This window comes from Scyliorhinus torazame, chromosome 9, assembly GCF_047496885.1.
Source record: "Scyliorhinus torazame isolate Kashiwa2021f chromosome 9, sScyTor2.1, whole genome shotgun sequence".
Taxonomy (NCBI): Eukaryota; Metazoa; Chordata; class Chondrichthyes; order Carcharhiniformes; family Scyliorhinidae; genus Scyliorhinus; species Scyliorhinus torazame.
This window is the reverse complement of record NC_092715.1, coordinates 219,335,367-219,356,314: the sequence shown is the minus strand read 5'-3', so window position 1 is coordinate 219,356,314 and position 20,948 is coordinate 219,335,367. Positions and strand designations below refer to the sequence as shown.

Here is a 20,948-nt window from a genome sequence, read left to right as displayed (position 1 = left end):
TTACCTTGCAGGCGTTGCTGAAAGATGTATCTTTCGAAAGTTTCGTTTACTTCAGTTTGAAAGTGCTGGTCCATTTTGAGGATGACCGTGTCATATTTGGCCTGGTTTTCGCCTTCCTCGAACACCAGTGAATTAAAGACATCATTTGGGTGGGGGCCTGCGTAGAAGAGGAGCATTGCAATCTTCGAATCATCCGAGACATTCTGTTTTTCGGTGGCACGGATGTACAGGTCAAATCGCTGCCTGTAGAGCTTCCAGTTGGTGCCTAGGTTCCCCGTGACTTGCATCGGCTGCGGTTTGCCGGTGTGGTCCATGTCCAGAATGGCAGGTTGGTAGGCAGGTATCGATCCACTCCTGTACCATGTGGTGTTGGGTGTTCTAACACACAGAAGAGCCAACACAGTTGCATATGGTACAACGCTTGTTTATTTAAACTCACTATTTACAACTTGGTCTTTGCACTCTGCACGTGGGGGGCTCCCTGCTTGTGGTGTTTCAACAGCTCTTTCATGCTTCCTTCTCCCCAGACCTACTGACCTCCAGGTGTCGTGCTCGTGCTTTTTATGTGGTTGGTGTTCTTGTCTGTGATTGGTTGTGGTGTTGTGTACTCTGATTTGCCTGTTAGTGTGTCCATCATGATGTGTGTGTTTGAATATCATGACAACTGAAGCAGAAGCTTGACCAGATTACAACCATGCCTTGAGAGGCTGAGGATTGTTCAGCTGGAAAACCACTAGTCTCTGTTAAAACTGTCACATTCATGTTTTCCCTGATGGTGCGATCAAATTGAACAAAATCATTGTGTGGGGTGATGTTTGTGGGTGAGGGTGATGGTTAGGGATGGGGTGATAGTTAGGACCTCGCTGGTTAGGTCAGCATTTATTGTCCATTCCTTATTGCTCTTGAGAAGGTGGTGGTGAGCTGCCTTCCTGAACCACCGTAGTGTGTCTGGTGTAGGTAAACCCACAGTGCTGTTAGTGAGTAAGTTCCAGGGTTTTGACCCAGCGACAGTGAAGGAACGATGATTCATGTCAGCATGGCGAGTGACTTGGAGGGGAACGTCCGGGTGGTTCTCTGCAAAAGGTCCTGCTCAATGTGTAAATCATTCTGCAACTATGGGCGAGGAAGAGAAACCTGTGAACTGCAAATTTCCAAACGTTCCCGGATGATTCGCTCCGCTCTGCTATTATCTTGGCTAAAAAGGCAGCTTGCTTAAATGCCTGATGCGTTTCATGGCGTTTTTCCATTTGCACAATTTAAGCTGTTCGTTTACCCAGCTATCTCTGGCCTCTCTTGTATTTTCATTGAAGGCCACCAGGAGAAATTGGCTACAGTCACCTATTTTAACAATCGCACAAAATCAAGATGAACACCACGGACTTCAGGCTCTTACAATATGAATGGAATCATAGCCGTTCTGTCGCTGGGATAATTTTTAAAATCCTTCTGATATTTGCAATGCTTCCTCTGAGCCCAGAAAACCAGCTGGAGTGATACCATCAGGGCAAAGACAGCAACTAAAAAGAAAACAAAAAATAAGATGATTTTCTTGCATAAAAATGTACTTTAATCCATTGGCACGACAAGTGAATAGTTTTGTGTTTTACCTGGAAGTGTTTGACTCATAATGGTAAAGCTAATCCAGGCTCCCATCTGCAGCAAGTAAATGAGCATGTATTAACTTAGATCATAAAACTGATCCACAAATACCAATGCATTTCAAATGTTCCATGGAGCACAGATACAACTTTTCCTGCTGCTGTAATTGATAGAGGCAGAGGTCTAATTTGTTTCACTTCCTGCTTCCCCAAATTAGTTTAAAGTGGATTGGGTAGGGCATTGAAGGAAAGCGATTCAGGGATGCATTATGCCGAGAATTCCAGCCTCTCAGGCATTTATTCGGATATTGGCAATATCAGGTGAGGTAATTTGTTGCATACACCGTCCTTCTCACATTTACTCCGTTCAAATATTGGACATGGAATGGTTTGTTCGGATCCCAGGTCCAGTATTCACAACTGTCTGCCAGGAGCAGAGAGGCCTCAAGCTGCACAATTGGTAACAGATAGTTTTTCCTTGCTTTCAGGAGTTTGCCTCTGCTGCTTTTTGGTGGCTTATGTTTCTGAAGATTAATTTTACAGGGTAATTAGATGATTTTACATTGTCATGTGAGAGTACCTTTAAGACATGGATGTTTAAGCAATGTACCTTTAAGAAAACAGTGATGTCAGAGAGTGGGTGGAGCTGAGGTCAGGTCAGCCATTTTGCAGTTTAGTTTTGCAGTTTTGAAAAGAACAGGTGTGTGTCTGTGTTTGCAGTGAGCTGGATCTCTGCCATGAAAGACTATCCCTGGATCATTTGGGTGATTTAAAGTAAAGCCTTTAACCTGATGTGATTTTGTTTAAAGGTGTTAAGTCTCTTGGAAGTTTGAAGGAACATTTTAAGGAATTATTTACTGTTGTAATATTTTCTGAGTTATCTTTGAAGTAAGGAGTGTTAAGGGATCCAATGTTTATTTAAGATGTTAAGTTGAGTTCATGTAATAAACAGTGTTTTGTGTTTAAAAACCCAAGTGTCCATAATTGTAAACCCACACCTAGGGGACAAGCCGTGTGCTAGGAAACACAACAAATACATTAAAGGGAGAGGTTGGTTGAACTCCATGAAATATTTTCAGGTTCTGAAAACGCCTTGCCCATAACAACTGGGGGCTCGAGGGGGATAAAAGTCTATCTATTGGATTGGCTTTTGTGAACTTAAAGACAGTGAAGGATTGTTGCTTTTCCGGTGTGGTATTTTAGTTTAAGTGGGGAGAGTGTTGTGAACAATGGCTCTTTCAGAGGCTCAGAAGTTTTTAGGGGTGGTGAATGTTACACGTAGTACCTTACAGACAGAAACGAAAAGCAGACTGTTAGATTTGGCAAGAACAGTGCAGTTAACATTACCTGACAAAATGCGAAAAGATGAGGTAATTATGGCGGTGGTTAAGTATTTAAAGTTGCTTGAGATAGAGTTTGACTCATTGGAAATGGCAAAAATTCAGTTGCAAATTAAACAAATGTGACATGAGAAAAATTAAAGCGGCTGGCATACGAGAGTGAGAGAGAGGAAAAAGAAAGAGAAAGAGAGAGAGAGGAAAAAGAAAGTGAAAGAGAGAGAGAGGAAAAAGAAAGAGAAAGGGAGAGAGGGGAAAACGAAAAGGAGAGAGAAGAAAGGAGAAAAGAAAGAATGGCCCTAGCAGAACAAAAAGAAAAGGGGAGATACAGATCAGGGAAAAAGATAAAGAGAGGAAGTTTGAACTTCAGAAAATGGCCATGAAACATGACAATCAGTTGCAATTGGCAGACGTAAAGGGAAACGTACAGTTGGATGATAGCAATGAGGATAGTGAGAAAGCATCATAGTCGAAGGCTTGGTGGGAATCTATTTAAATATGTCCAAGCATTGCCAAGGTTTGACGAGAAGGAAGTGGAAGCCTTTTTCATTTCATTTGAGAAGGTAGCTAAACAAATGAAATGGCCACAGGACATGTGGGTGTTAAAGATTCAAACAAAGCTGGTAGGTAGAGCTAGTGAAGTGTTTGCATCACTACCGGAGGAGGTACCTGGAACGTATGAGGAGGTGAAGAAATCCATCTTAAGTGCATATGAGCTAGTGCCTGAAGCTTACAGACAAAGGTTTAGAAATTTAAGGAAAGAATTTGGTCAAACATACATGGAGTTTGAAAGGCTCAAACAGAGTAATTTTGATAGGTGGAGAAAGGCTTTGAAAATAGACCAAACGTATGAAGCTCTCAGAGAAATTATACTTTTAGAGGAGTTTAAAAATTCAATTCCTGATGTAGTGAGAACTCATGTGGAAGAACAGAGGGTTAAAACTGTGAGATTAGCAGCGGAAATGGCAGATGATTATGAATTAGTTCATAAATCAAAGATTGGTTTCCGACATCAGTTTCAACCGGTGAGGGATAGAAACTGGGGACATGAGAAATACTCAAGTGGTAAAGGTAAAGGTGATCCGATAGGAGACAATAAAGAGAGTGTACCTCAGATTAAAAAAGAAATCCAGGAGGGTGGAAAAGAAATGAAAAGTTTTAGATGTTTTCACTGTAATAAACTAGGCCATGTAAAGTCACAGTGTTGGTGGTTGAAGAAAAGCACTGGGAAGGCTGATATGGTAAAACAGGATAAGACAGTGGGGTTTGTTAGAGTGGTAAAGGAAAGCCCAAGGGAAGCGAAGGAGGTGCAAATGATTGTACAGCCTGTTCAAGAAGTAATTGCTAAGAAGGTGCCAGATGTCTTTACAAAATTTACTTGTGTGGGTAAAATCTACTCATGTGTATCAGGAGGAGCACGTAAAGAAGTCACAATTTTAAGAGATACAGGGGCTAGTCAATCTTTAATGGTAAGAGATGAGGAATTATGTAGTTTGGGAAGAATGTTGCCAGAAAAGGTGGTGATATGTGGAATTCAGGGTGAGAGGAATAGCGTTCCATTATATAAGGTAAGGTTGGAAAGTCCAGTGAAGAGTGGTGAAGTGGTAGTAGGAGTAATAGATAAACTATCTTGTCCAGGAATACAGTTTATCTTGGGTAATGATATAGCGGGATCGCAGGTGGGAGTGATGCCTACTGTGGTTGACAAGCCAGTGGAAAATCAGTCAACTGAAGTGTTGAAGGACGACTATTCTGGGATTTTTCCGGATTGTAAAGTTGTAAAGTCACAGATTAAGACAAGAGGAGAAATCAAAGAGTGAAGCTGAAGTTGAAGTGCACTTATCAGAAACGATTTTTGATCAGATGGTTGAAAAAGAACAAGAACAGGTGGAGGATGAGGCGGATATTTTTAGTTCAGGAAAATTGGCGGAGTTACAACAGAAAGATGTAGAAATAAAACGGATATATCAGAAAGCATATACGGAAGAGGAATCTGAGAGTACACCAGAGTGTTATTACTGTAAAAATTATGTCTTGATGAGAAAATGGAGACCTGTACACATGCAGGCGGATGAAAAGTGGGCAGAAGTTCATCAAGTAGTATTGCCGGTAGGGTATAGAAAGGAGGTGTTGCGAGTTGCACATGAGGTACCAGTTGGAGGTCATTTGGGAATAAGGAAAACTCAAGCTAAAATACAGAAACATTTTTATTGGCCTGGACTACATAAAGATGTCGTTAAATTTTGTCAATCATGTCACACATGTCAAGTGATAGGGAAACCTCAAGCAGTGATAAAACCAGCGCCCTTAATACCCATTCCAGCATTTGAAGAACCTTTTACAAGGGTCCTAATCGATTGTGTAGGACTGCTTCCTGAAACAAAAAGTGGGAATCAATATCTTTTGACTGTAATAGATGTGTCTACTAGGTTTCCTGAGGCCATTCCAGTACGTAATATTACAGCTAAAAGGATTGTGGAGGAGTTACTTAAATTCTTTACTAGATATGGACTACCCACAGAAATTCAATCGGATCAAGGAACAAATTTTACTTCAAAGTTATTAAAAGAAGTTATGGATAGCTTAGGAATAAAACAATTTATATCCACTGCGTACCATCCAGAATCGCAGGGAGCGTTAGAAAGGTGGCATCAGACATTAAAGACAATGTTGAGGGCGTATTGTCAAGATTATCCAGAGGATTGGGATAAAGGAATAACATTCATATTGTTTGCAATTAGGGTGCACCTAATGAGTCTACCAAATGTAGTTCTTTTGAATTAATTTTTGGTCATGAGGTAAGAGGACCACTTCAATTGATTAAAGAAAAATTGTTGGGTGAGAAATCTGAAATTACACTCTTGGAGTACGTGTCAAGTTTTAGGGAACGATTAAATAGAGCAGGTGAATTGGCTAGAAAACATTTGAAAGTAGCACAAATGAAACGGGTAGTGGACAAGAAACCCAAAGTTCATAGCTTTGCCAGTGGGGATACAGTTTTAGTGTTGTTACCAGTGGCAGGGGGGGCCTTTAAAAGCTAGGTTTTGTAGACCGTATCAGATTGAAAGGAAATTAAGTGAGGTGAATTATGTGGTAAAAACACCAGATAGAAGGAAGACTCACCGAGTGTGTCATGTGAATATGCTTAAAGGGTACTTTGAAAGGGAAGGAGAGAAAAAGGAGGTTTTAATGATTCCAACTCAAAGTGATGAACCAAATCCAGATGACTATGAATTTGACATACCTCAAATTAAATTTGAAAATGAGGATGTTCTTAAAAATTGGGATGAATTGTTAAGTTACCTTCCAGAGGAAAAACAAACTGACCTGAAAGAATTATTGATATCTCATGGGCAAGTTTGTAGAGATAAATTGGGAAGTACTAAAATGGCTATACATGATGTAGATGTGGGAAATGCTGTTCCTATCAAACAACATCCATATAGGCTTAATCCTTTAAAATTGGCACAGGTTAACAGAGAGATTGAGAGTATGCTGAAGAATGGCATAATTGAAGTGGGTTGCAGCTAATGGAGTTATGGTACCTAGACCAGATGGTACCCAATGGTTGTGTGTGGACTATAGAAAGATAAATGCAGTTACAAGAACGGACTCTGATCCTTTCCCACCATTGAAGGAGTGCATGGAGAAAGTGGGACAACCTGCTTTTATTGACAACTTCCAGACATGGAAAGAACATTTAAAGCATCATATGGAGTTCTTCGATCGACTTCATATGACGGGTTTGGTGATGAACCTAGCCGAAAGTGAATTTGGAGAAGCCCAAATCACTTTCCTTGAGGAGTTTCCGATACCCTCAAGACAAAAGGAGGCAATGCGATCTCTTAACATGAATGAATTTGATCGAACAGCTGCGGAAAAGTTTTGTGGCGTGATTACTCCACTGACGGAATTGCTGAAGAAACGTAAAAAATTTCAATGGACAGCGGACTTTCAACAGGCTATTGACCGCCTGAAAGCTGTGATCACCAATGCTCCTGTATTGGAGAATTGCAAGGGTCTGTCTGGTCAGATTGAACTAAAGTATCTGATTCTAAAGAGAAATGCCGAGGAGTAGAGGAATGGATGGATCGTACAGAGACTTTGTTCAAAGAGACTGTCAATCGAGAAGGATTTCGATTGGAGGAAGAAGAACAAAGAAAATTGGACTATATTATTATACCTGTTTGCATGTGTAGTTTTTTTTAAAAACGAAAAGGTATATTTACTGGGTACATTTCTTAGTGGATGGTGCAAAAGTTAAAAATGAAACCATCTTGAAGTTGAGGGTTTTTTTTCTTGGGGGGAGGTGTCATGTGAGACTACCTTTAAGACATGGATGTTTAAGCAATGTACCTTTAAGAAAACAGTGATGTCAGAGAGTGGGTGGAGCTGAGGTCAGGTCAGCCATTTTGCAGTTTAGTTTTGCAGTTTTGAAAAGAGCTGGTGTGTGTCTGTGTTTGCAGTGAGCTGGATCTCTGCCATGAAAGACTATCCCTGGATCATTTGGGTGATTTAAAGTAAAACCTTTAACCTGATGTGATTTTGTTTAAAGGTGTTAAGTCTCTTGGAAGTCTGAAGGAACATTTTAAGGAATTATTTACTGTTGCAATATTTTCTGAGTTATCTTTGAAGTAAGGGGTGTTAAGAGATCCAATGTTTATTTAAGATGTTAAGTTGAGTTCATGGAATAAACAGTGTTTTGTGTTTAAAAACCCACAAGTCCATAATTGTAAACCCACACCTAGGGGACAAGCCGTGTATTAGGAAACGCAACAAATACATTAAAGGGAGAGGTTGGTTGAACTCCATGATACATTTTGGGGTTCTGAAAATGCCTCGCCCATAACAACATATATACAAATTGTGAAGGTAGGCTATGGGTTTGGCATTAAAGACAGCCTGCAACAAGGGCGGCATGGTGGTGCAGTGGTTAGCACTGCTGCCTCACAGCGCTGAGGACCAGGGTTCATTCCTAGCCCCAGGTTACTGCCTGTGTGAAGTTTGCACATTTCCCCAAATGTCTGCATGGGTTGCACCCCCACAGCTCAAAAGATGTGCAGAGTAGCTGGATTGGCCATGCTAAATTGCCCCTGAATTTTAAAAAAGAATTGGGTACTCTAAATTTAAAAAAAAAAATCAGTCTGCAGCAGTCAGCCAAATTATTTGAAACAATGATACAAAATAATTAATTACCTCATATGTGTAGTTCGGGCAGGAGACCAATTTGAAAAGCCATGTGAAGGGATTATATGTGGGCCTTACAAAATGACTCTTCGTACCTCAAGGAAAGCAAAATACAGGTGTTACGGCAATTGATACTAAATAAATTGCATTTAAATAATGCCTTTCCCGTCTGAAAGCACTTTTCATCAAGCTCCGGCGGATTCAAGAAGTCCATCCCCCATTTTTACCGACTAGCTGCCGTAACACAGGTACGTTTATAGGACCCAGTTAAATTGACAGCCCATTCAGAGAATTATAAGAAGCTGATGGACTGGGAGGGAGCTCCAATAGGGGAGGGGAAGCAGAAGTGGAAGGAAGAGTTGGGTAGGGAGCTGGAGGCTGGGTTGTGGGAGGATGCCCTGAGGAGAGTTAATGTATTCTCATCGTGCGCCAGGCTTAGCCTTATACAATTTATGGTGGTCCACAGGGCGCATATGACTGTCGCCTGGTTGAGCAGGTTTTCTGAAGGGGTGGGGGATAGGTGTGGGCGGTTTGCGGGTGGGCCCGCGAATCATGTCCATATGTTTTGGGCTTGTCTGAAGCTTGGGCGATTTTGGCAGGGGTTTGCCGACATCATGTCGATGATTCTGAAAGTAAGGGTGGTCCCAGGTCCAGAGGTGGCGATTTTTGGTGTGTCAGAAGACCCGGGAGTCCAGGGGGTGAGGGATTGGCCTTTGCCTCCCTGGTAGCCCGGAGATGGATCTTGCTAGCATGGAGGGACTCGGAGATCCCAAAATGGGGTGTGGGGGTGAGTGACATGGCTGGGTTTCTCAGGCTTGAGAAAATTAAGTTCACCCTGAGGGGCTCGATGGTAGGGTTTGCCCGGAGGTGGCAGCCATTTATCGACTTCTTTGGAAAGATCTAAGCTGTCAGCAGGGGGGTGGAGGGCTAAAAAGAGGAGGAAGGGGGAGGCGGACAAGTTTGCGGTGGGTTGGTGGCGAATTTTTGTTGGGGCATTGTTTATGTAAGCCATGTTAGCTGGTTTTGGGGTGTGTGGTTGTCCACTGTGTTAAAATTTATACATAAATATTATTTTTTTTTAAAAAGAAATTGACAGGCCAGGGTGAAGTTAAGTGTCTAAGATCAGTGGCTAGGATTGGGTGGTTGGGTGCTGAGGGCTCGTAAATCAGGGGATGGAGCTCGTGGGCAGAGGGGATGGGGAATTAAGAGGTTGGGGGTGGGGTGTCATGATATGCAAACATGCAACCAATGAACACTCAGAATAGGACACAACCAATGGGCAGTCAGGACAATCAGAGGTGGCATCACCAAAAGGGGGCATGACAACAAACACGATAAAAGGGATGAGGCACTCACACCCTGCCTCTTTCCACAGGCAGACATCTAGAGTGTCAGACAGGGTTGATCAGCAGCATCACACCCCAGCACATGGCGTAGAGCAAGCTGGTCCAGTTAGACTGAGTTACTACAGTTAGATTAGCAGAGAGTCAAACTCATTTGAGAACTGTGTTATAGTTCAATAAACACGTTGAACTCATTTCAGAGTCTGGAGCATCCTTTAGTTAAGACTGAATCAAGTAGCAGCTTGTGTTATCCGAAGCAGCATAACACAACATGGGGGACCAGAGGTTGGGTTTGGGGTTGGTGCTCGGGGGGTCACGGGTCTGGCCTGCAGGTCGGTTTTGGGAGTCAGGTCGCTTGGGGCGGGGGGGGGGGGGGGGGGGGGGAGGGGGGGGGAGGGGAAGGCCTGGGGTAGGTGGGCGCGCGAATGTTCCTCGGGGATCCATGGGTGTTTGCAATAGTCCCACAGAAGTTAGAAGAGGCTTCATGAACCTTGGTGGAACCATCGGAATTTTGTGATTTAAATCGCATTTTCGAATAAATCACAGCGCAGAGCAGTTGCCGAGAGGAGGTTAGCACTTCCAGGCAATTGCTGACCTGGAAACCTCCGCAAGGTATTCCCCAGTGCATCTCTGGGGTGTCCCCCCCCCCCCCCAAAAAAAATCTGACATTGGGAGCTTGGAAGATACGGCCCAAAATGTGTTACTACTGAGTCATTACAAGCTAGTATTGTTTAATTACAGGCAGTAAATGTCAATTGAACGAAAATTGTGCTGACCTGTTTTATGCATCTGAACTACAGCAGTATTTGCAAAGTAATTTCCTGCTGCACAGATCTAAAAGGAACGGTACAATCATCATTTGGTTTGAATTATTCATCAGTTAATGAAAAGAACCACGCACAATGCATCAGTGAAATTCAGTTTCTTACACATTTGCAGCAGGCAGAATTGGGCTATGAGCTGAATTGAAAATTAATCCAGGTCAGGACTAAGATCTGATAAATAGCTCTGCTCTGCACTTCTGGGATATCTTTCCCATGAGTTATGGTCCATTTCAAAGGCAGAGATATTTATTGTTCATTATTGTTGGCTTTGACCGTAGCTTTCTCTTTAAAACAAATAATAGGTTTAAGTAAATGTCCAAACCAAGATTTTATGCATTCTGCATCATGACAAAAGGAGCTTCTTCTGAAGGAAATTAATGAGCTAATACTGCATTTTTGACTCCCCCACTTTGTGATGATACATTTCATCTGGAATGTTTGCCAAGGTAAGAAACCATAAGTGTTCATTCTTTTTCTTGAATATGCTACTCATATCAAAGCCAACTACACCATATGGTGACACATATCTCGATTTAATATAAATATAATTACTCCATTTTTTAATGCAAGAGCAAATAAACCTCTTGTCTTTTTACAGCCACACAAAGATCACTTTCAATTCTATGCAGATACACAATCTGTACAAACCCCCCTCGTGGAGACAAAACCTTGGATCAGAAGCATGCCCGCTCTGCCCAGTTTTCCACTCCCTTGAAGTAATCTTATGAAAATCCATTTGCATGCGATTCGCAATATCTATCCTCCCATGCTGGAAAAACAATCTTTTAAGGTGGTCAGAGTTCTGCATGAATCGGAATAAAATTCAAATCCAATCATCAAATTTTATTTTTTTCCCTAACATCGAAACAGCTTTCCAATGAGAAGAAACTGTAAACGTTACACTCATGTGATCAGCAATTCATCCAAAGCTTGTCTTGTTAATTGCTTTTTTGATCAGACAGGTTCGTCTAAATGTATTTTTGTTAACAGTACAATTAAAGAACAATTTATGAATGTGCTAAGACTGTTTCGATTTTAAAAAATCATTTGTCAGTCTGTTTCATACTGAGCCTATAAAAGGAAGCATATTTTGGGGCTATAAAAATATAATTTTTTTATGGTCTGTCCAGTACGAAGAATCATGGAATTTACATTGCAGAAGGAGGCCATTCGGCCCATCGAGTCTGCACCGGCCCCTGGAAAGAGCACCCTACTTTAGCCCACGCCTCCACGCTATCCCCATAACCCAATAAACCCACTTACCTTTTTGGACACCAAGAGGCAATTTAGCATGGCCAATCCACCTAACATGCACATCTTTGGACTGTGGGAGGAAGCCGGATCACCGGGAGGAAACCCACACAGACATGTAGTCACCCGAGGCCGGAATTGAACCCGGGTCCCTGGAGCTGTGAGGCAGCAGCGCCACTGTGCCACCGTGCTGCCCTAATATTCCACATCGTGCAATTACACATATGGGGCGGAATTCTCTGATCCTGGGGCTCAGTGGTGACGATGTCGTAAACGCCGTTGCGTTTCATGACGGCGTCAACATGGCCCCAGGGGCAGCAAATTCTGACCCCTACAGGGGGCCAGCACAACACTGGAGTGACCCACGCCTCTCCAGCTGCCGTTCCTGGCATCAGATGGGCGCCGCAGGTCTGCGGATGCGCAGTGGGGCCGACGGCAATGCGCGCATGCGCAATGGGACCAGCACGATTGTCGAGCATGCGCAGTGGCTCCCTTCTCCGCGCTGGCCCCAACGCAACATGGCATAGGGCTGCAGGGGCCAGTTCAGAACAAAAGAGGCCCCCAGCCCGAGAGGCTGGCCCGCCGATCGGTAGGCCCGGATCGTGTGCCAGGCCTCAGCGGAGGCCCCCCCCCCCGGGGTTTAACCTCCCCTCCCACATCACCAGGCCGCCCCCGGATCCATTAACGGCGAGGTCCTGCCGGGTAAGACCAGGTGTGAACGGCGGCGGCGGGATTCGGGTTTCTTTTGCACGGCTGCGTAGAGCGGCCCCCGACCGCGATGCCAATGGCGCCTATTCTCCGCCCGTCCCGGTGATTCTCCGGCCCGGGCTGAGAGAATTCCGCCCATGATTTGCTAACCTTTCCAACACAAACTATTTCACAGCAATAGCTAGTTTGTAAGAGATGAATTCCTTTTATTCATTCTCTCCTTCTGCGATATTAGAGATTCTACTCAAGTAGCAGCTTGTCAGTAACTAGGAGAGTTATCAAAATAGCAAGATAACGGAATAGCTTTCTTCCAGAGAGGATGAATTGGAACTTTACTTCAATGGGCTCCTGCTCCAAGGAACCCATTGTAATAGTGAATAAAATATCTTCGAACCAGCAGGTGGCAGCGAGCATTATTCAAAATGCCCATTAAATTAGACATAACTCTGGTTGATTTTTCAAAATTTAAATCAAACTTAATCACATAAACGGAGTTCAATGCACCACTGATTGAAATTCAGGTCAAAACCCTTCTTTCCCAAGAATGTTTTAATAAAACATTTGTTACACAACATCTTTGTTCGGTATTTCGATGAAAAGGTGTTGCCCATTAATGTCTGGCTTGAAATAGCAATCAATGGCACTCTGGTTTACTAAATGAATGCAATTATGACAAAGATCAATTAAAATCCACAATTCCCTTAACTCATTCTAAATTATAATTTCCTCTTTCCTTTATTGCTCTTTGTTCAATGCCTCATTCCCCTGTTAAGAGGGTCAACATGATAATATTATTCTAATGTCATAGGAACATACGATCAGGAGTAGGTCATGTAGCCCATCGTGCCTCCTCCACCATTCAATTAGGCCATGACTGATTTTCTAGCTCAACAGCATTTTCTTGTGCTGTCTGTCATGATATCCATATTAACATATCATGGTGCAATCACACACACACTGATGGACAGGTAGATGGAACAACCAACACACACATAACATCGCAGCCAATCACCAGTGAGAGCACACGCACTATAAAACAGGGAACACCACAGTTCCCGCTCATTCTACCAGGAGATAGCTCAGAGCACAGAGCTCACAGCGTGCCACTCAGACATACACCATGTGCTGAGTGCCTCACTAAGATAGTGCTAGGGCTGGGTCCACAGGGTAGCTGGTGAAGTACGAACCACAGCCAGAAGTTAATAGTTATTATCGTACAGAATAATAAAACAGAGTTGTACCATCTACAACCATGTTGGTTCGTTTGTGTATCGGAACACCCAACACAACATGATACCAGGACTGGAAACTCGCCAGCGACTGTGAGACCTACCTGCACCTCTTCAGAGATCCGCCATCCTGCGCCATGGATACCATCAGCCCGCCGCAGCTGCTCCAAATCACTGGAAATCTCGGCGTCAACTGGAAGCTGTTTAAACAGCGCTTCCAGCTCTTCCTAGAAGCCAGAGGCAGGGAGAATGCATCGGACACCAGGAAGATCGCCCTCCTCCTCTCCACAGCGGGACAACACGCCATCCACATCTACAACTCCCTGGCATTCGCGGAAGGCGAGGACAAGACAAAGTACAAGACGGTTCTTCTAAAATTTGAGGAACACTTCAGCGTGGAAGTTAATGAGAGCTTCGAGAGGTACCTCTTCCAGCAGCGCCTGCAGGGTAAGGATGAGCCTTTTCAATCTTATCTGACACACCTCCGTATCCTCGCGCAGTCCTGCGGCCATGAGGCCACCTCCGACTCCATGATTCGGGATCAGATAGTTTTTGGGGTCAGATAGTTTTCAGCCCACATACACCGAGTCATACCCTGGCAATGTGCAGACCGGTGACACCGATAACCGGGAACCCTTCTGCGTTGCGGTAATAGACAGGAACCGGATGTCCGGATAGGTTCGTACTTCACCAGCTGACCTGTGGACCCAGCCCTAGCACTATCTTAGTGAGGCACTCAGCACATGGTGTATGTCTGAGTGGCGCGCTGTGAGCTCTGTGCTCTGAGCTATCTCCTGGTAGAATGAGCGGGAACTGTGGTGTTCCCTGTTTTATAGTGTGCCACCCTAACGGTCAACCGATCACCAATCACATTCCGCATAGACACTGGTGCCTCCGCCAATCTCATTGCATGGTCAGCCTTCTACACCTTGAAGGTCAAACCACCGATTCGGCCATCCTGCTGTCAGTTGGTCGATTACAACGGTAATGTTATCCCGGCCATGGGGTCCTGCCAGCTCGAGGTTGCACACAATTCATACACAGCCACACTGTCTTTTGAGATAGTTGGATCCTCGAAGGACTCTCTGTTAGGCGCACAGGTGTGCAAGATCCTCCACCTCGTTCAGCGGTACACATTCTGTCTCCAGAAGGCACGTCCGATTTCCCGGTTGCAGACTTTAGGGCGCAGCTCCACTCACTCCTCACCCACAACCAGGAGGTTTTCGAGGGCATGGGCACACTGCCCTACACTTACAGAATAAGGCTCAAACCGGACGCCACCCCGGTCATTCACGCACCTCGTAGAGTCACAGCACCACTCAAGGACCGCCTCATGCAGCAGCTGCAGGATCTGCAGGACCAAGGAGTGCTTTCCCGGGCCACAGAGCCAACACCATGGATCAGCTCCATGGTGTGCGTAAAAAAGCCCTCTGGCGAGCTCCGGATCTGCATCGGCCCAAAAGACTTGAACAATAACATCATGAGGGAACACTACCCCATACCCAAACGGGAAGAAATCACGAGCGAAATGGCCCGGGCTAAAATTTTCACCAAGCTTGATGCCTGGATTTTGAGCAGTCTGATGCACCACTTAATGACAGCACGATGGCAACATGGGTCTTGTTTTATTGGGTCTCTGCCTCAGTTTCTGGCCTCCGCATTGGCGTCGGCAGCTAGGACCTCAGCAGGTACTCCTTATCCCCTGAGAGTCAACCTGTCATCCTATGTTGATCCTCAAAAATACCAGGGATCTCAGAGTGTCCCAGGATGTAGCTGTCGTACATGATCTGGAGGTGACGGTCGCACATGTGTTCAACATTCAGGGAGTAGAACCCCTTCCTGTGAATGAAGGGCATTTCCTGATGCCCCAGTGCGCGCAAGGTAACATGTATACCATCAATTCCCCCCTGGACCTGCCACAGCCCAGCGATGGCAGAGAACCCTGTAGACTGGGCAACTTGGTGGACTTGGTCCAAAATTGATATAGTCAGCTGCCCGGGCATACAGGGCATCTGTGACCTCACAGCTGCACTTGTGAGTTATAGCTGAGGAAGTGCTGCACAAGTCCCCACTCGAGCCCTGGAATGAACCAGTGGCAAGGAAGTTCAAAGCTGTGGTGACCTTGATGTCCACAGGGAGCGGGTGTCCTCCTCCTGCTCCATGGGGGCCACGGAGTTTCCTGCGGCACATGCTATCCGTCATCTCCTTGAAAGACCAAAGATGCCTGTACACTTTGGACCTTCACAGGTTCCTCCTCGGCCTCATGGGTGGCCAGGTCTTCAAGATGTGCGGCGACCCCCTGCACATGGGGTGCCACCTCCAGCCTGCGTCGACCTTACTGCCTTCCCCAGTGTCTGGCCACTTGGGCTGCCACCAGCACTGCGAGGACATCCTCTGTGGGTCTGACACCACCATCCATTTTGGAATCTGTAACGAATTGGAGAAGGAGACAGGCCGACAATCAGTTATGGCTTCCGTCCTGGGACCCTCGAATCCCCCAAGCCGCCCCTATCCTCAAATGTCCCGCCTTATCTCAGAGTACCATCCACCGAGCCAGTGGTACTGGAAATCTCTCATTGCCAGAGAAGGAGCCACTAGACCCCAGATCCCTGTGGGGAACATTAGGGAACCGTGCGTAGGCACCCTCGTCCATACACTTTTGGCTGAAATGATGTGGAGATGCCGGTGTTGGACTGGGGTGAGCACAATAAAAAGTCTTACAACACCAGGTTAAAGTCCAACAGGTTTGTTTCGAATCACTAGTTTTTGGACAACTGCTCCTTCCTCAGGTGAAATCATTTGTTGGAAGATTTCTTCCTTTAGCTGAAGTCCAGCTCTTGAGTGTTTGATTGTTGGCTGCTGCCTCTATGGTGCTGACACAGAGTTCAGACAAACTGACCAGGTTTTAGGATTTGACTAAAATGCAATGCAATAACCATCGTCTGAGACATGGGGCGGGATTCTCCCCTACCCGGCGGGGCGGGGGGTCCCGGCGGGATGGAGTGGTGTGAACCACTCTGGCGTTGGGCTGCCCCACCTCCGCACCTTTAGGGGCCAAGCCCGCAACTTTAGGGGCTAGGCCCGCCCCGGAGTGGTTGGCGTCCCGCCGGCTGGCGTGGAAGGCCTTTGGCGCCACGCCAGCCGGGGCCGAAGGGACTCCACTGGCCGGCAGGAGTCCGTGCATGCGCGGGAGCCTCAGCAGCTGCTGGCGTCATCCCCGTGCATGCGCAGGGGCGGTCACCTACGCGTCAACCTACACGGCCGCGCATAGTAAAAGAGTGCCCCCATGGCACAGGCCCGCCTGCGGATTGGTGGGCCCCGATCACGGGCCAGGCTACCGTGGGGGCCCCCCCGGGGCCAGGTCGCCCCCCTCCCCCCCCCCCCCCCCCTCCCAAGACCCCGGAGCCCACTCGTGCCGCCAGTTCCCGCCGGTAAGGGACCTGGTTCAATTCACGCCGGCGGGACCGGCATAGCAGCAGCTGGACTTCGGCCCATTGCGGGCCGGAGAATCGCCGGGGGGGCGACCGGCGCGCCGCGATTCCCGCCCCCGCCGAATCTCCTGTGCCGGAGAATTTGGCGGCCGCCGGGGGCGGGACTCACGCCGCCCCCCCGGCGATTGTCCGACCCGGCGGGGGGTCGGAGAACCCCGTCCATGGTTCATGTACCCACGAAAACCACTTGAGATATATTTTGTTCTTTAACACTAACAAAAATGTTTTAATCATATACGTAACATTCCACATATCACACTTACCATTAAACAACAAGGAAACATCACCATTCCATATTGGTATCACTGCAAAGCTGCATCAGCTTATTTTCACAAAAAAATTCTCCGTTCCTGAGACTAAGTGTTGATGCCGAGCAGGATTCGTGGACATCTACGACAGCAAAACTGGCACCGCGCCTGGACCGATTCATCAACCATTGAGGGGCTAGCACCATGTGGAGCACAATCGATTCCAATGAGAAACGGTGCCGGATTCATGATTGACATTCAGGAGGCTGACAAACTGCAGCAGCAGATGCACAGTGCACTCCCCACACACACCATTCCAGCCAACAAGATGGCAGTGAGGAGAACGGCCCTGCAGTTCACCAACGCAAAACTGGAGACCCTGCTAGATACCATGGAGGAGACGCGGGTGACCTGTAACCCGGGCCTGGAAGGAGGCTGCCAGCCGCGGCCGTTCACTGGACCTGGGCGCAGGTGGCAGAGGGTGTCAGCGCCGTGAGCAACACCATCCGGTAAGGCCAGCAGTGCAGGAAGAAACTGCACGACTTCCTCAGGGTGGCCAGGATGAGTATGCAGCACTATGCCCCTGGCACCAACCCCCGACCCACACACTCGTAACCCCTTCTGCCCCAAAACCCAAACCGCAGGGTGACCGAACCCACACCCTACACCACATGCTGGCTGCCATGGCTGGGTGCCCTGGCCGCTGAAGCCACCAGATACCTACCCCCTGGGTTGCATGTGTCGGACTGTCTGACATTGTGCATTTTCTGTTTCCCCCCCCAAGAGAAGAGCGCCCATAACCACTGGGAGAGGGAGAAGACTGGAGTGGGGAACCTGCAGCCCCTCACGGAGCAGGAGACAACGGGCCTGAAGAAAGGGCATTCGCCGGGGTGGAGGTCAGCTTCGGGCAAGGAAGTGAGGCCCCGCTGAATTGCGGTTCCCCGTGACACATGTGTCACCCCCTCCCCACCACCACTCACACAACAACCTCACCCCACACCACCCTTACACCCACCACCACCCCCAAACCAACTTCACACCCACACCAGCCCCACACCACTCCAACACCCCCACTCCAGCATCTAAATGGCTAATCCTAACTCCCAAACAGACCACCTCCCCCCTCCCCAACAGGCCCCCACCTCCCCACATGACCCCGGTCTAATCATGCGTCTTGTCTTGTGTCTTGCAGGAGCTGCTGCTGATGGACAGGCCCTTCTGGTGTCCCCCACCTCCGACCTCAACCACAACCCCACCCCCAGGTGCCAACCGGTGACGAGGATGACACCAACACGGGCGGGAGCCAACAACCTGAAACCTGGGACACCCCGGAGCACGAGACCGAAGATGACACAGATTTCCCGTAACAGCTGTCTCCAACACCTTCCACCATCCCAGAGGCACTCACCTCGGTTAGGCACTTCAGTGAAGAAGCTCCTGGGGCACTATCTAGTGCACACCACACAGCTGATCCGGTACAGCAGGTGGAGGTAGGAATTCCCGAGGGGGCAGACGGTTGGAAGGTGAGCTGACCCCAGGGACTAGGTGCCATCCAGATGAGTTTCACGCTTCTGGAACGGACAGTCCCATCGATCATCATCATAGATTATCATAGAATTTACAGTGCAGAAGGAGGCCATTCAGCCCGTCGAGTCTGCTCCGGCTCTTGGAAAAAGCACCCTACCCAAGGTCAACACCTCCAACCTATCCCCACAACCCAGTAACCCCACCCAACACCAAGGGCAATTTTGGACACTAAGGTCAATTTATCATGGCCTATGCACCTAACCTGCACATCTTTGGACTGTGGGAGGAAACCCACGCACACACGGGGAGGATGTGCAGACTCCGCACAGACAGTGACCCAAGCCGGAATCGAACCTGGGACCCTGGAGCTGTGAAGCAATTGTGCTATCCACAATGCTACCGTGCTGCCTATGGTTTGCAGTCTCAGAGCCAGGTACTACAGGAGGGGTTTTCGGTGGGCAACAAGCACCTGCAGATGCAGTTCGAGGGGTCCAACCGAGTGCAGGGGCATGAAGTGGTGCTGACAATGTGTGCCACCCAGGCCAACACCGCATGGGTGGGGTCCACAGTAGAGACCTTGAGGGCGAGTATTTCAGCCATTGATCAGCATGCCCAAGGCCTGGGACAGTCTGTGCAGGCAGTGGGCAAGGTCCAGGACAGGACTGCTCTCTCACAGGCAGCAATGTGCCAGAGCCACCTGGACATCGCAGCGACGATCCTCAGCATGGCCCAGTCACAGCGGGCCTTGGTTGACAGCATCGGCAGCATTGCCCAGGCGCTGGCTGATTTGGCACTGATCAGAGGGACGTGGCTCAATTCCAGAGGGAGATGGTGCAGTCACTGGTGATGTGGTACAGATCCAGAAGCTGGTGGCACAGTTGCAGCATGACATGGCACAATCTCAGGCGGAGGTGGTCCACTCCCTGTGCTCTATAACCACAACCACGTCACCTGGGACACCCGAGCAGCATGCCAGGCCCATCCAGTGCCCTTGAGCTGCATGTCAAAAAATGGAAATGGCCACTCACCTCCTCACTTCCTCTCAGCAGCCATTGCACCAGCTTCACATTTTAAAAAAGAAGTAATAAATGACGCCCATGTGATTTCCCGCTGGGGAGCAGGTTGATTCCCGGGGCACCATTACATTTGAATTCAATCTTGCTAATGAGATGGAACGTGATGAAAATTGGGTCAATGATATGCTCATCATATTTGGGCATAATCCGGAACTCGTCATTGGGACTGGGCCAGTTAGATAGCAAACTGATTCTCGCCTGGCACAAATCTCAATTCTGGCCTTTCCCGCTTTTGAACCGACACGCAAGATCCATGCTGGGTCCAACGCGGTGGTTAAATCACACTCAAGAGGAGTCATTTGGAAAAATTGGACCGGATTTTGGAAAACGTGGACCGGATTTAGGGATTATAAACCACGAATAGAAAGAGTTATTGAGAAATAAGATTTTAAAGGGTGTTTCTGGAAGTGGAGTGTGTAAACTTTCATGGAACAATGATTGGGGGAGATTCTGAAGAGAAATCCAGAGACACTAACTTGGGTTCAGAGAGGAGTGTGTGAAAAGGACCACAGCCAATCTGTATGCTTAAAGGGACTTTCTGTTAATGAAACCATTGTAGATTAAGATGCATTTTCTAATCTGTGTTAATCTGTGGGTCTCCTCACATCTATTGGCCACGTTGCGTCGCGGCGCACTGACTCTCCGAAGCAACGTGGCCGGTAAATTGTGCCCTATTTTACAAATCTCTGGAATTGACGCGGGGAGGGGGTCATCACTCATTATGTCCTGCCAACTCTAGTACATAACCATTATCCTGGCTTGTCTCCTGCACCTCCTAATCAATTCCCTGCCCATGAGAATAGGTTTCCTGTAATTCTATATACTTTTCTTTTGCCACATCATTTTTTCATGTTGGAAGTAGAATGTCACAATTTAACAAATAACCGAAAAGGAGTAGGTTAGAGAAAGATTGAGGATGAAATACTGTAAAAAATTGTCATGAAGATATCGGCAGTTTAGAAGAACAGATAAACAAGTTCCAGGTGCAAGGTGATGTCAATAAATGTGATGTAATACAATTGGAGGGGGAAAAACAAGGAATAAGAGTAAACAGTCAATGGAAAGGAACGGCTACACAGAGGAATCTAGTCCGTTTAAATATATAAGTCCCTGGAAATGGCAGTAATAT

General features: G+C 47.0%; 1 protein-coding gene across 1 annotated transcript in view; it reads right to left on the bottom strand.

Annotated features, from left to right (window-relative positions):
• Positions 1 to 408: 408 nt before the first annotated feature.
• The window catches only part of LOC140429749 (trans-2,3-enoyl-CoA reductase-like), a 271,730-nt gene continuing 251,190 nt past the window's right edge, over positions 409 to 20,948 (bottom strand). The window contains exons 9-12 of the mRNA XM_072517113.1: positions 10,242 to 10,299; positions 8,132 to 8,217; positions 1,608 to 1,653; positions 409 to 1,517 (exon numbers count right to left, since the gene is read on the bottom strand). Of these exons, the coding sequence (XP_072373214.1) occupies positions 1,390 to 1,517; positions 1,608 to 1,653; positions 8,132 to 8,217; positions 10,242 to 10,299 (318 nt within the window). The 3' untranslated portion in view covers positions 409 to 1,389. The remainder of the gene's footprint in view (positions 1,518 to 1,607; positions 1,654 to 8,131; positions 8,218 to 10,241; positions 10,300 to 20,948) is intronic.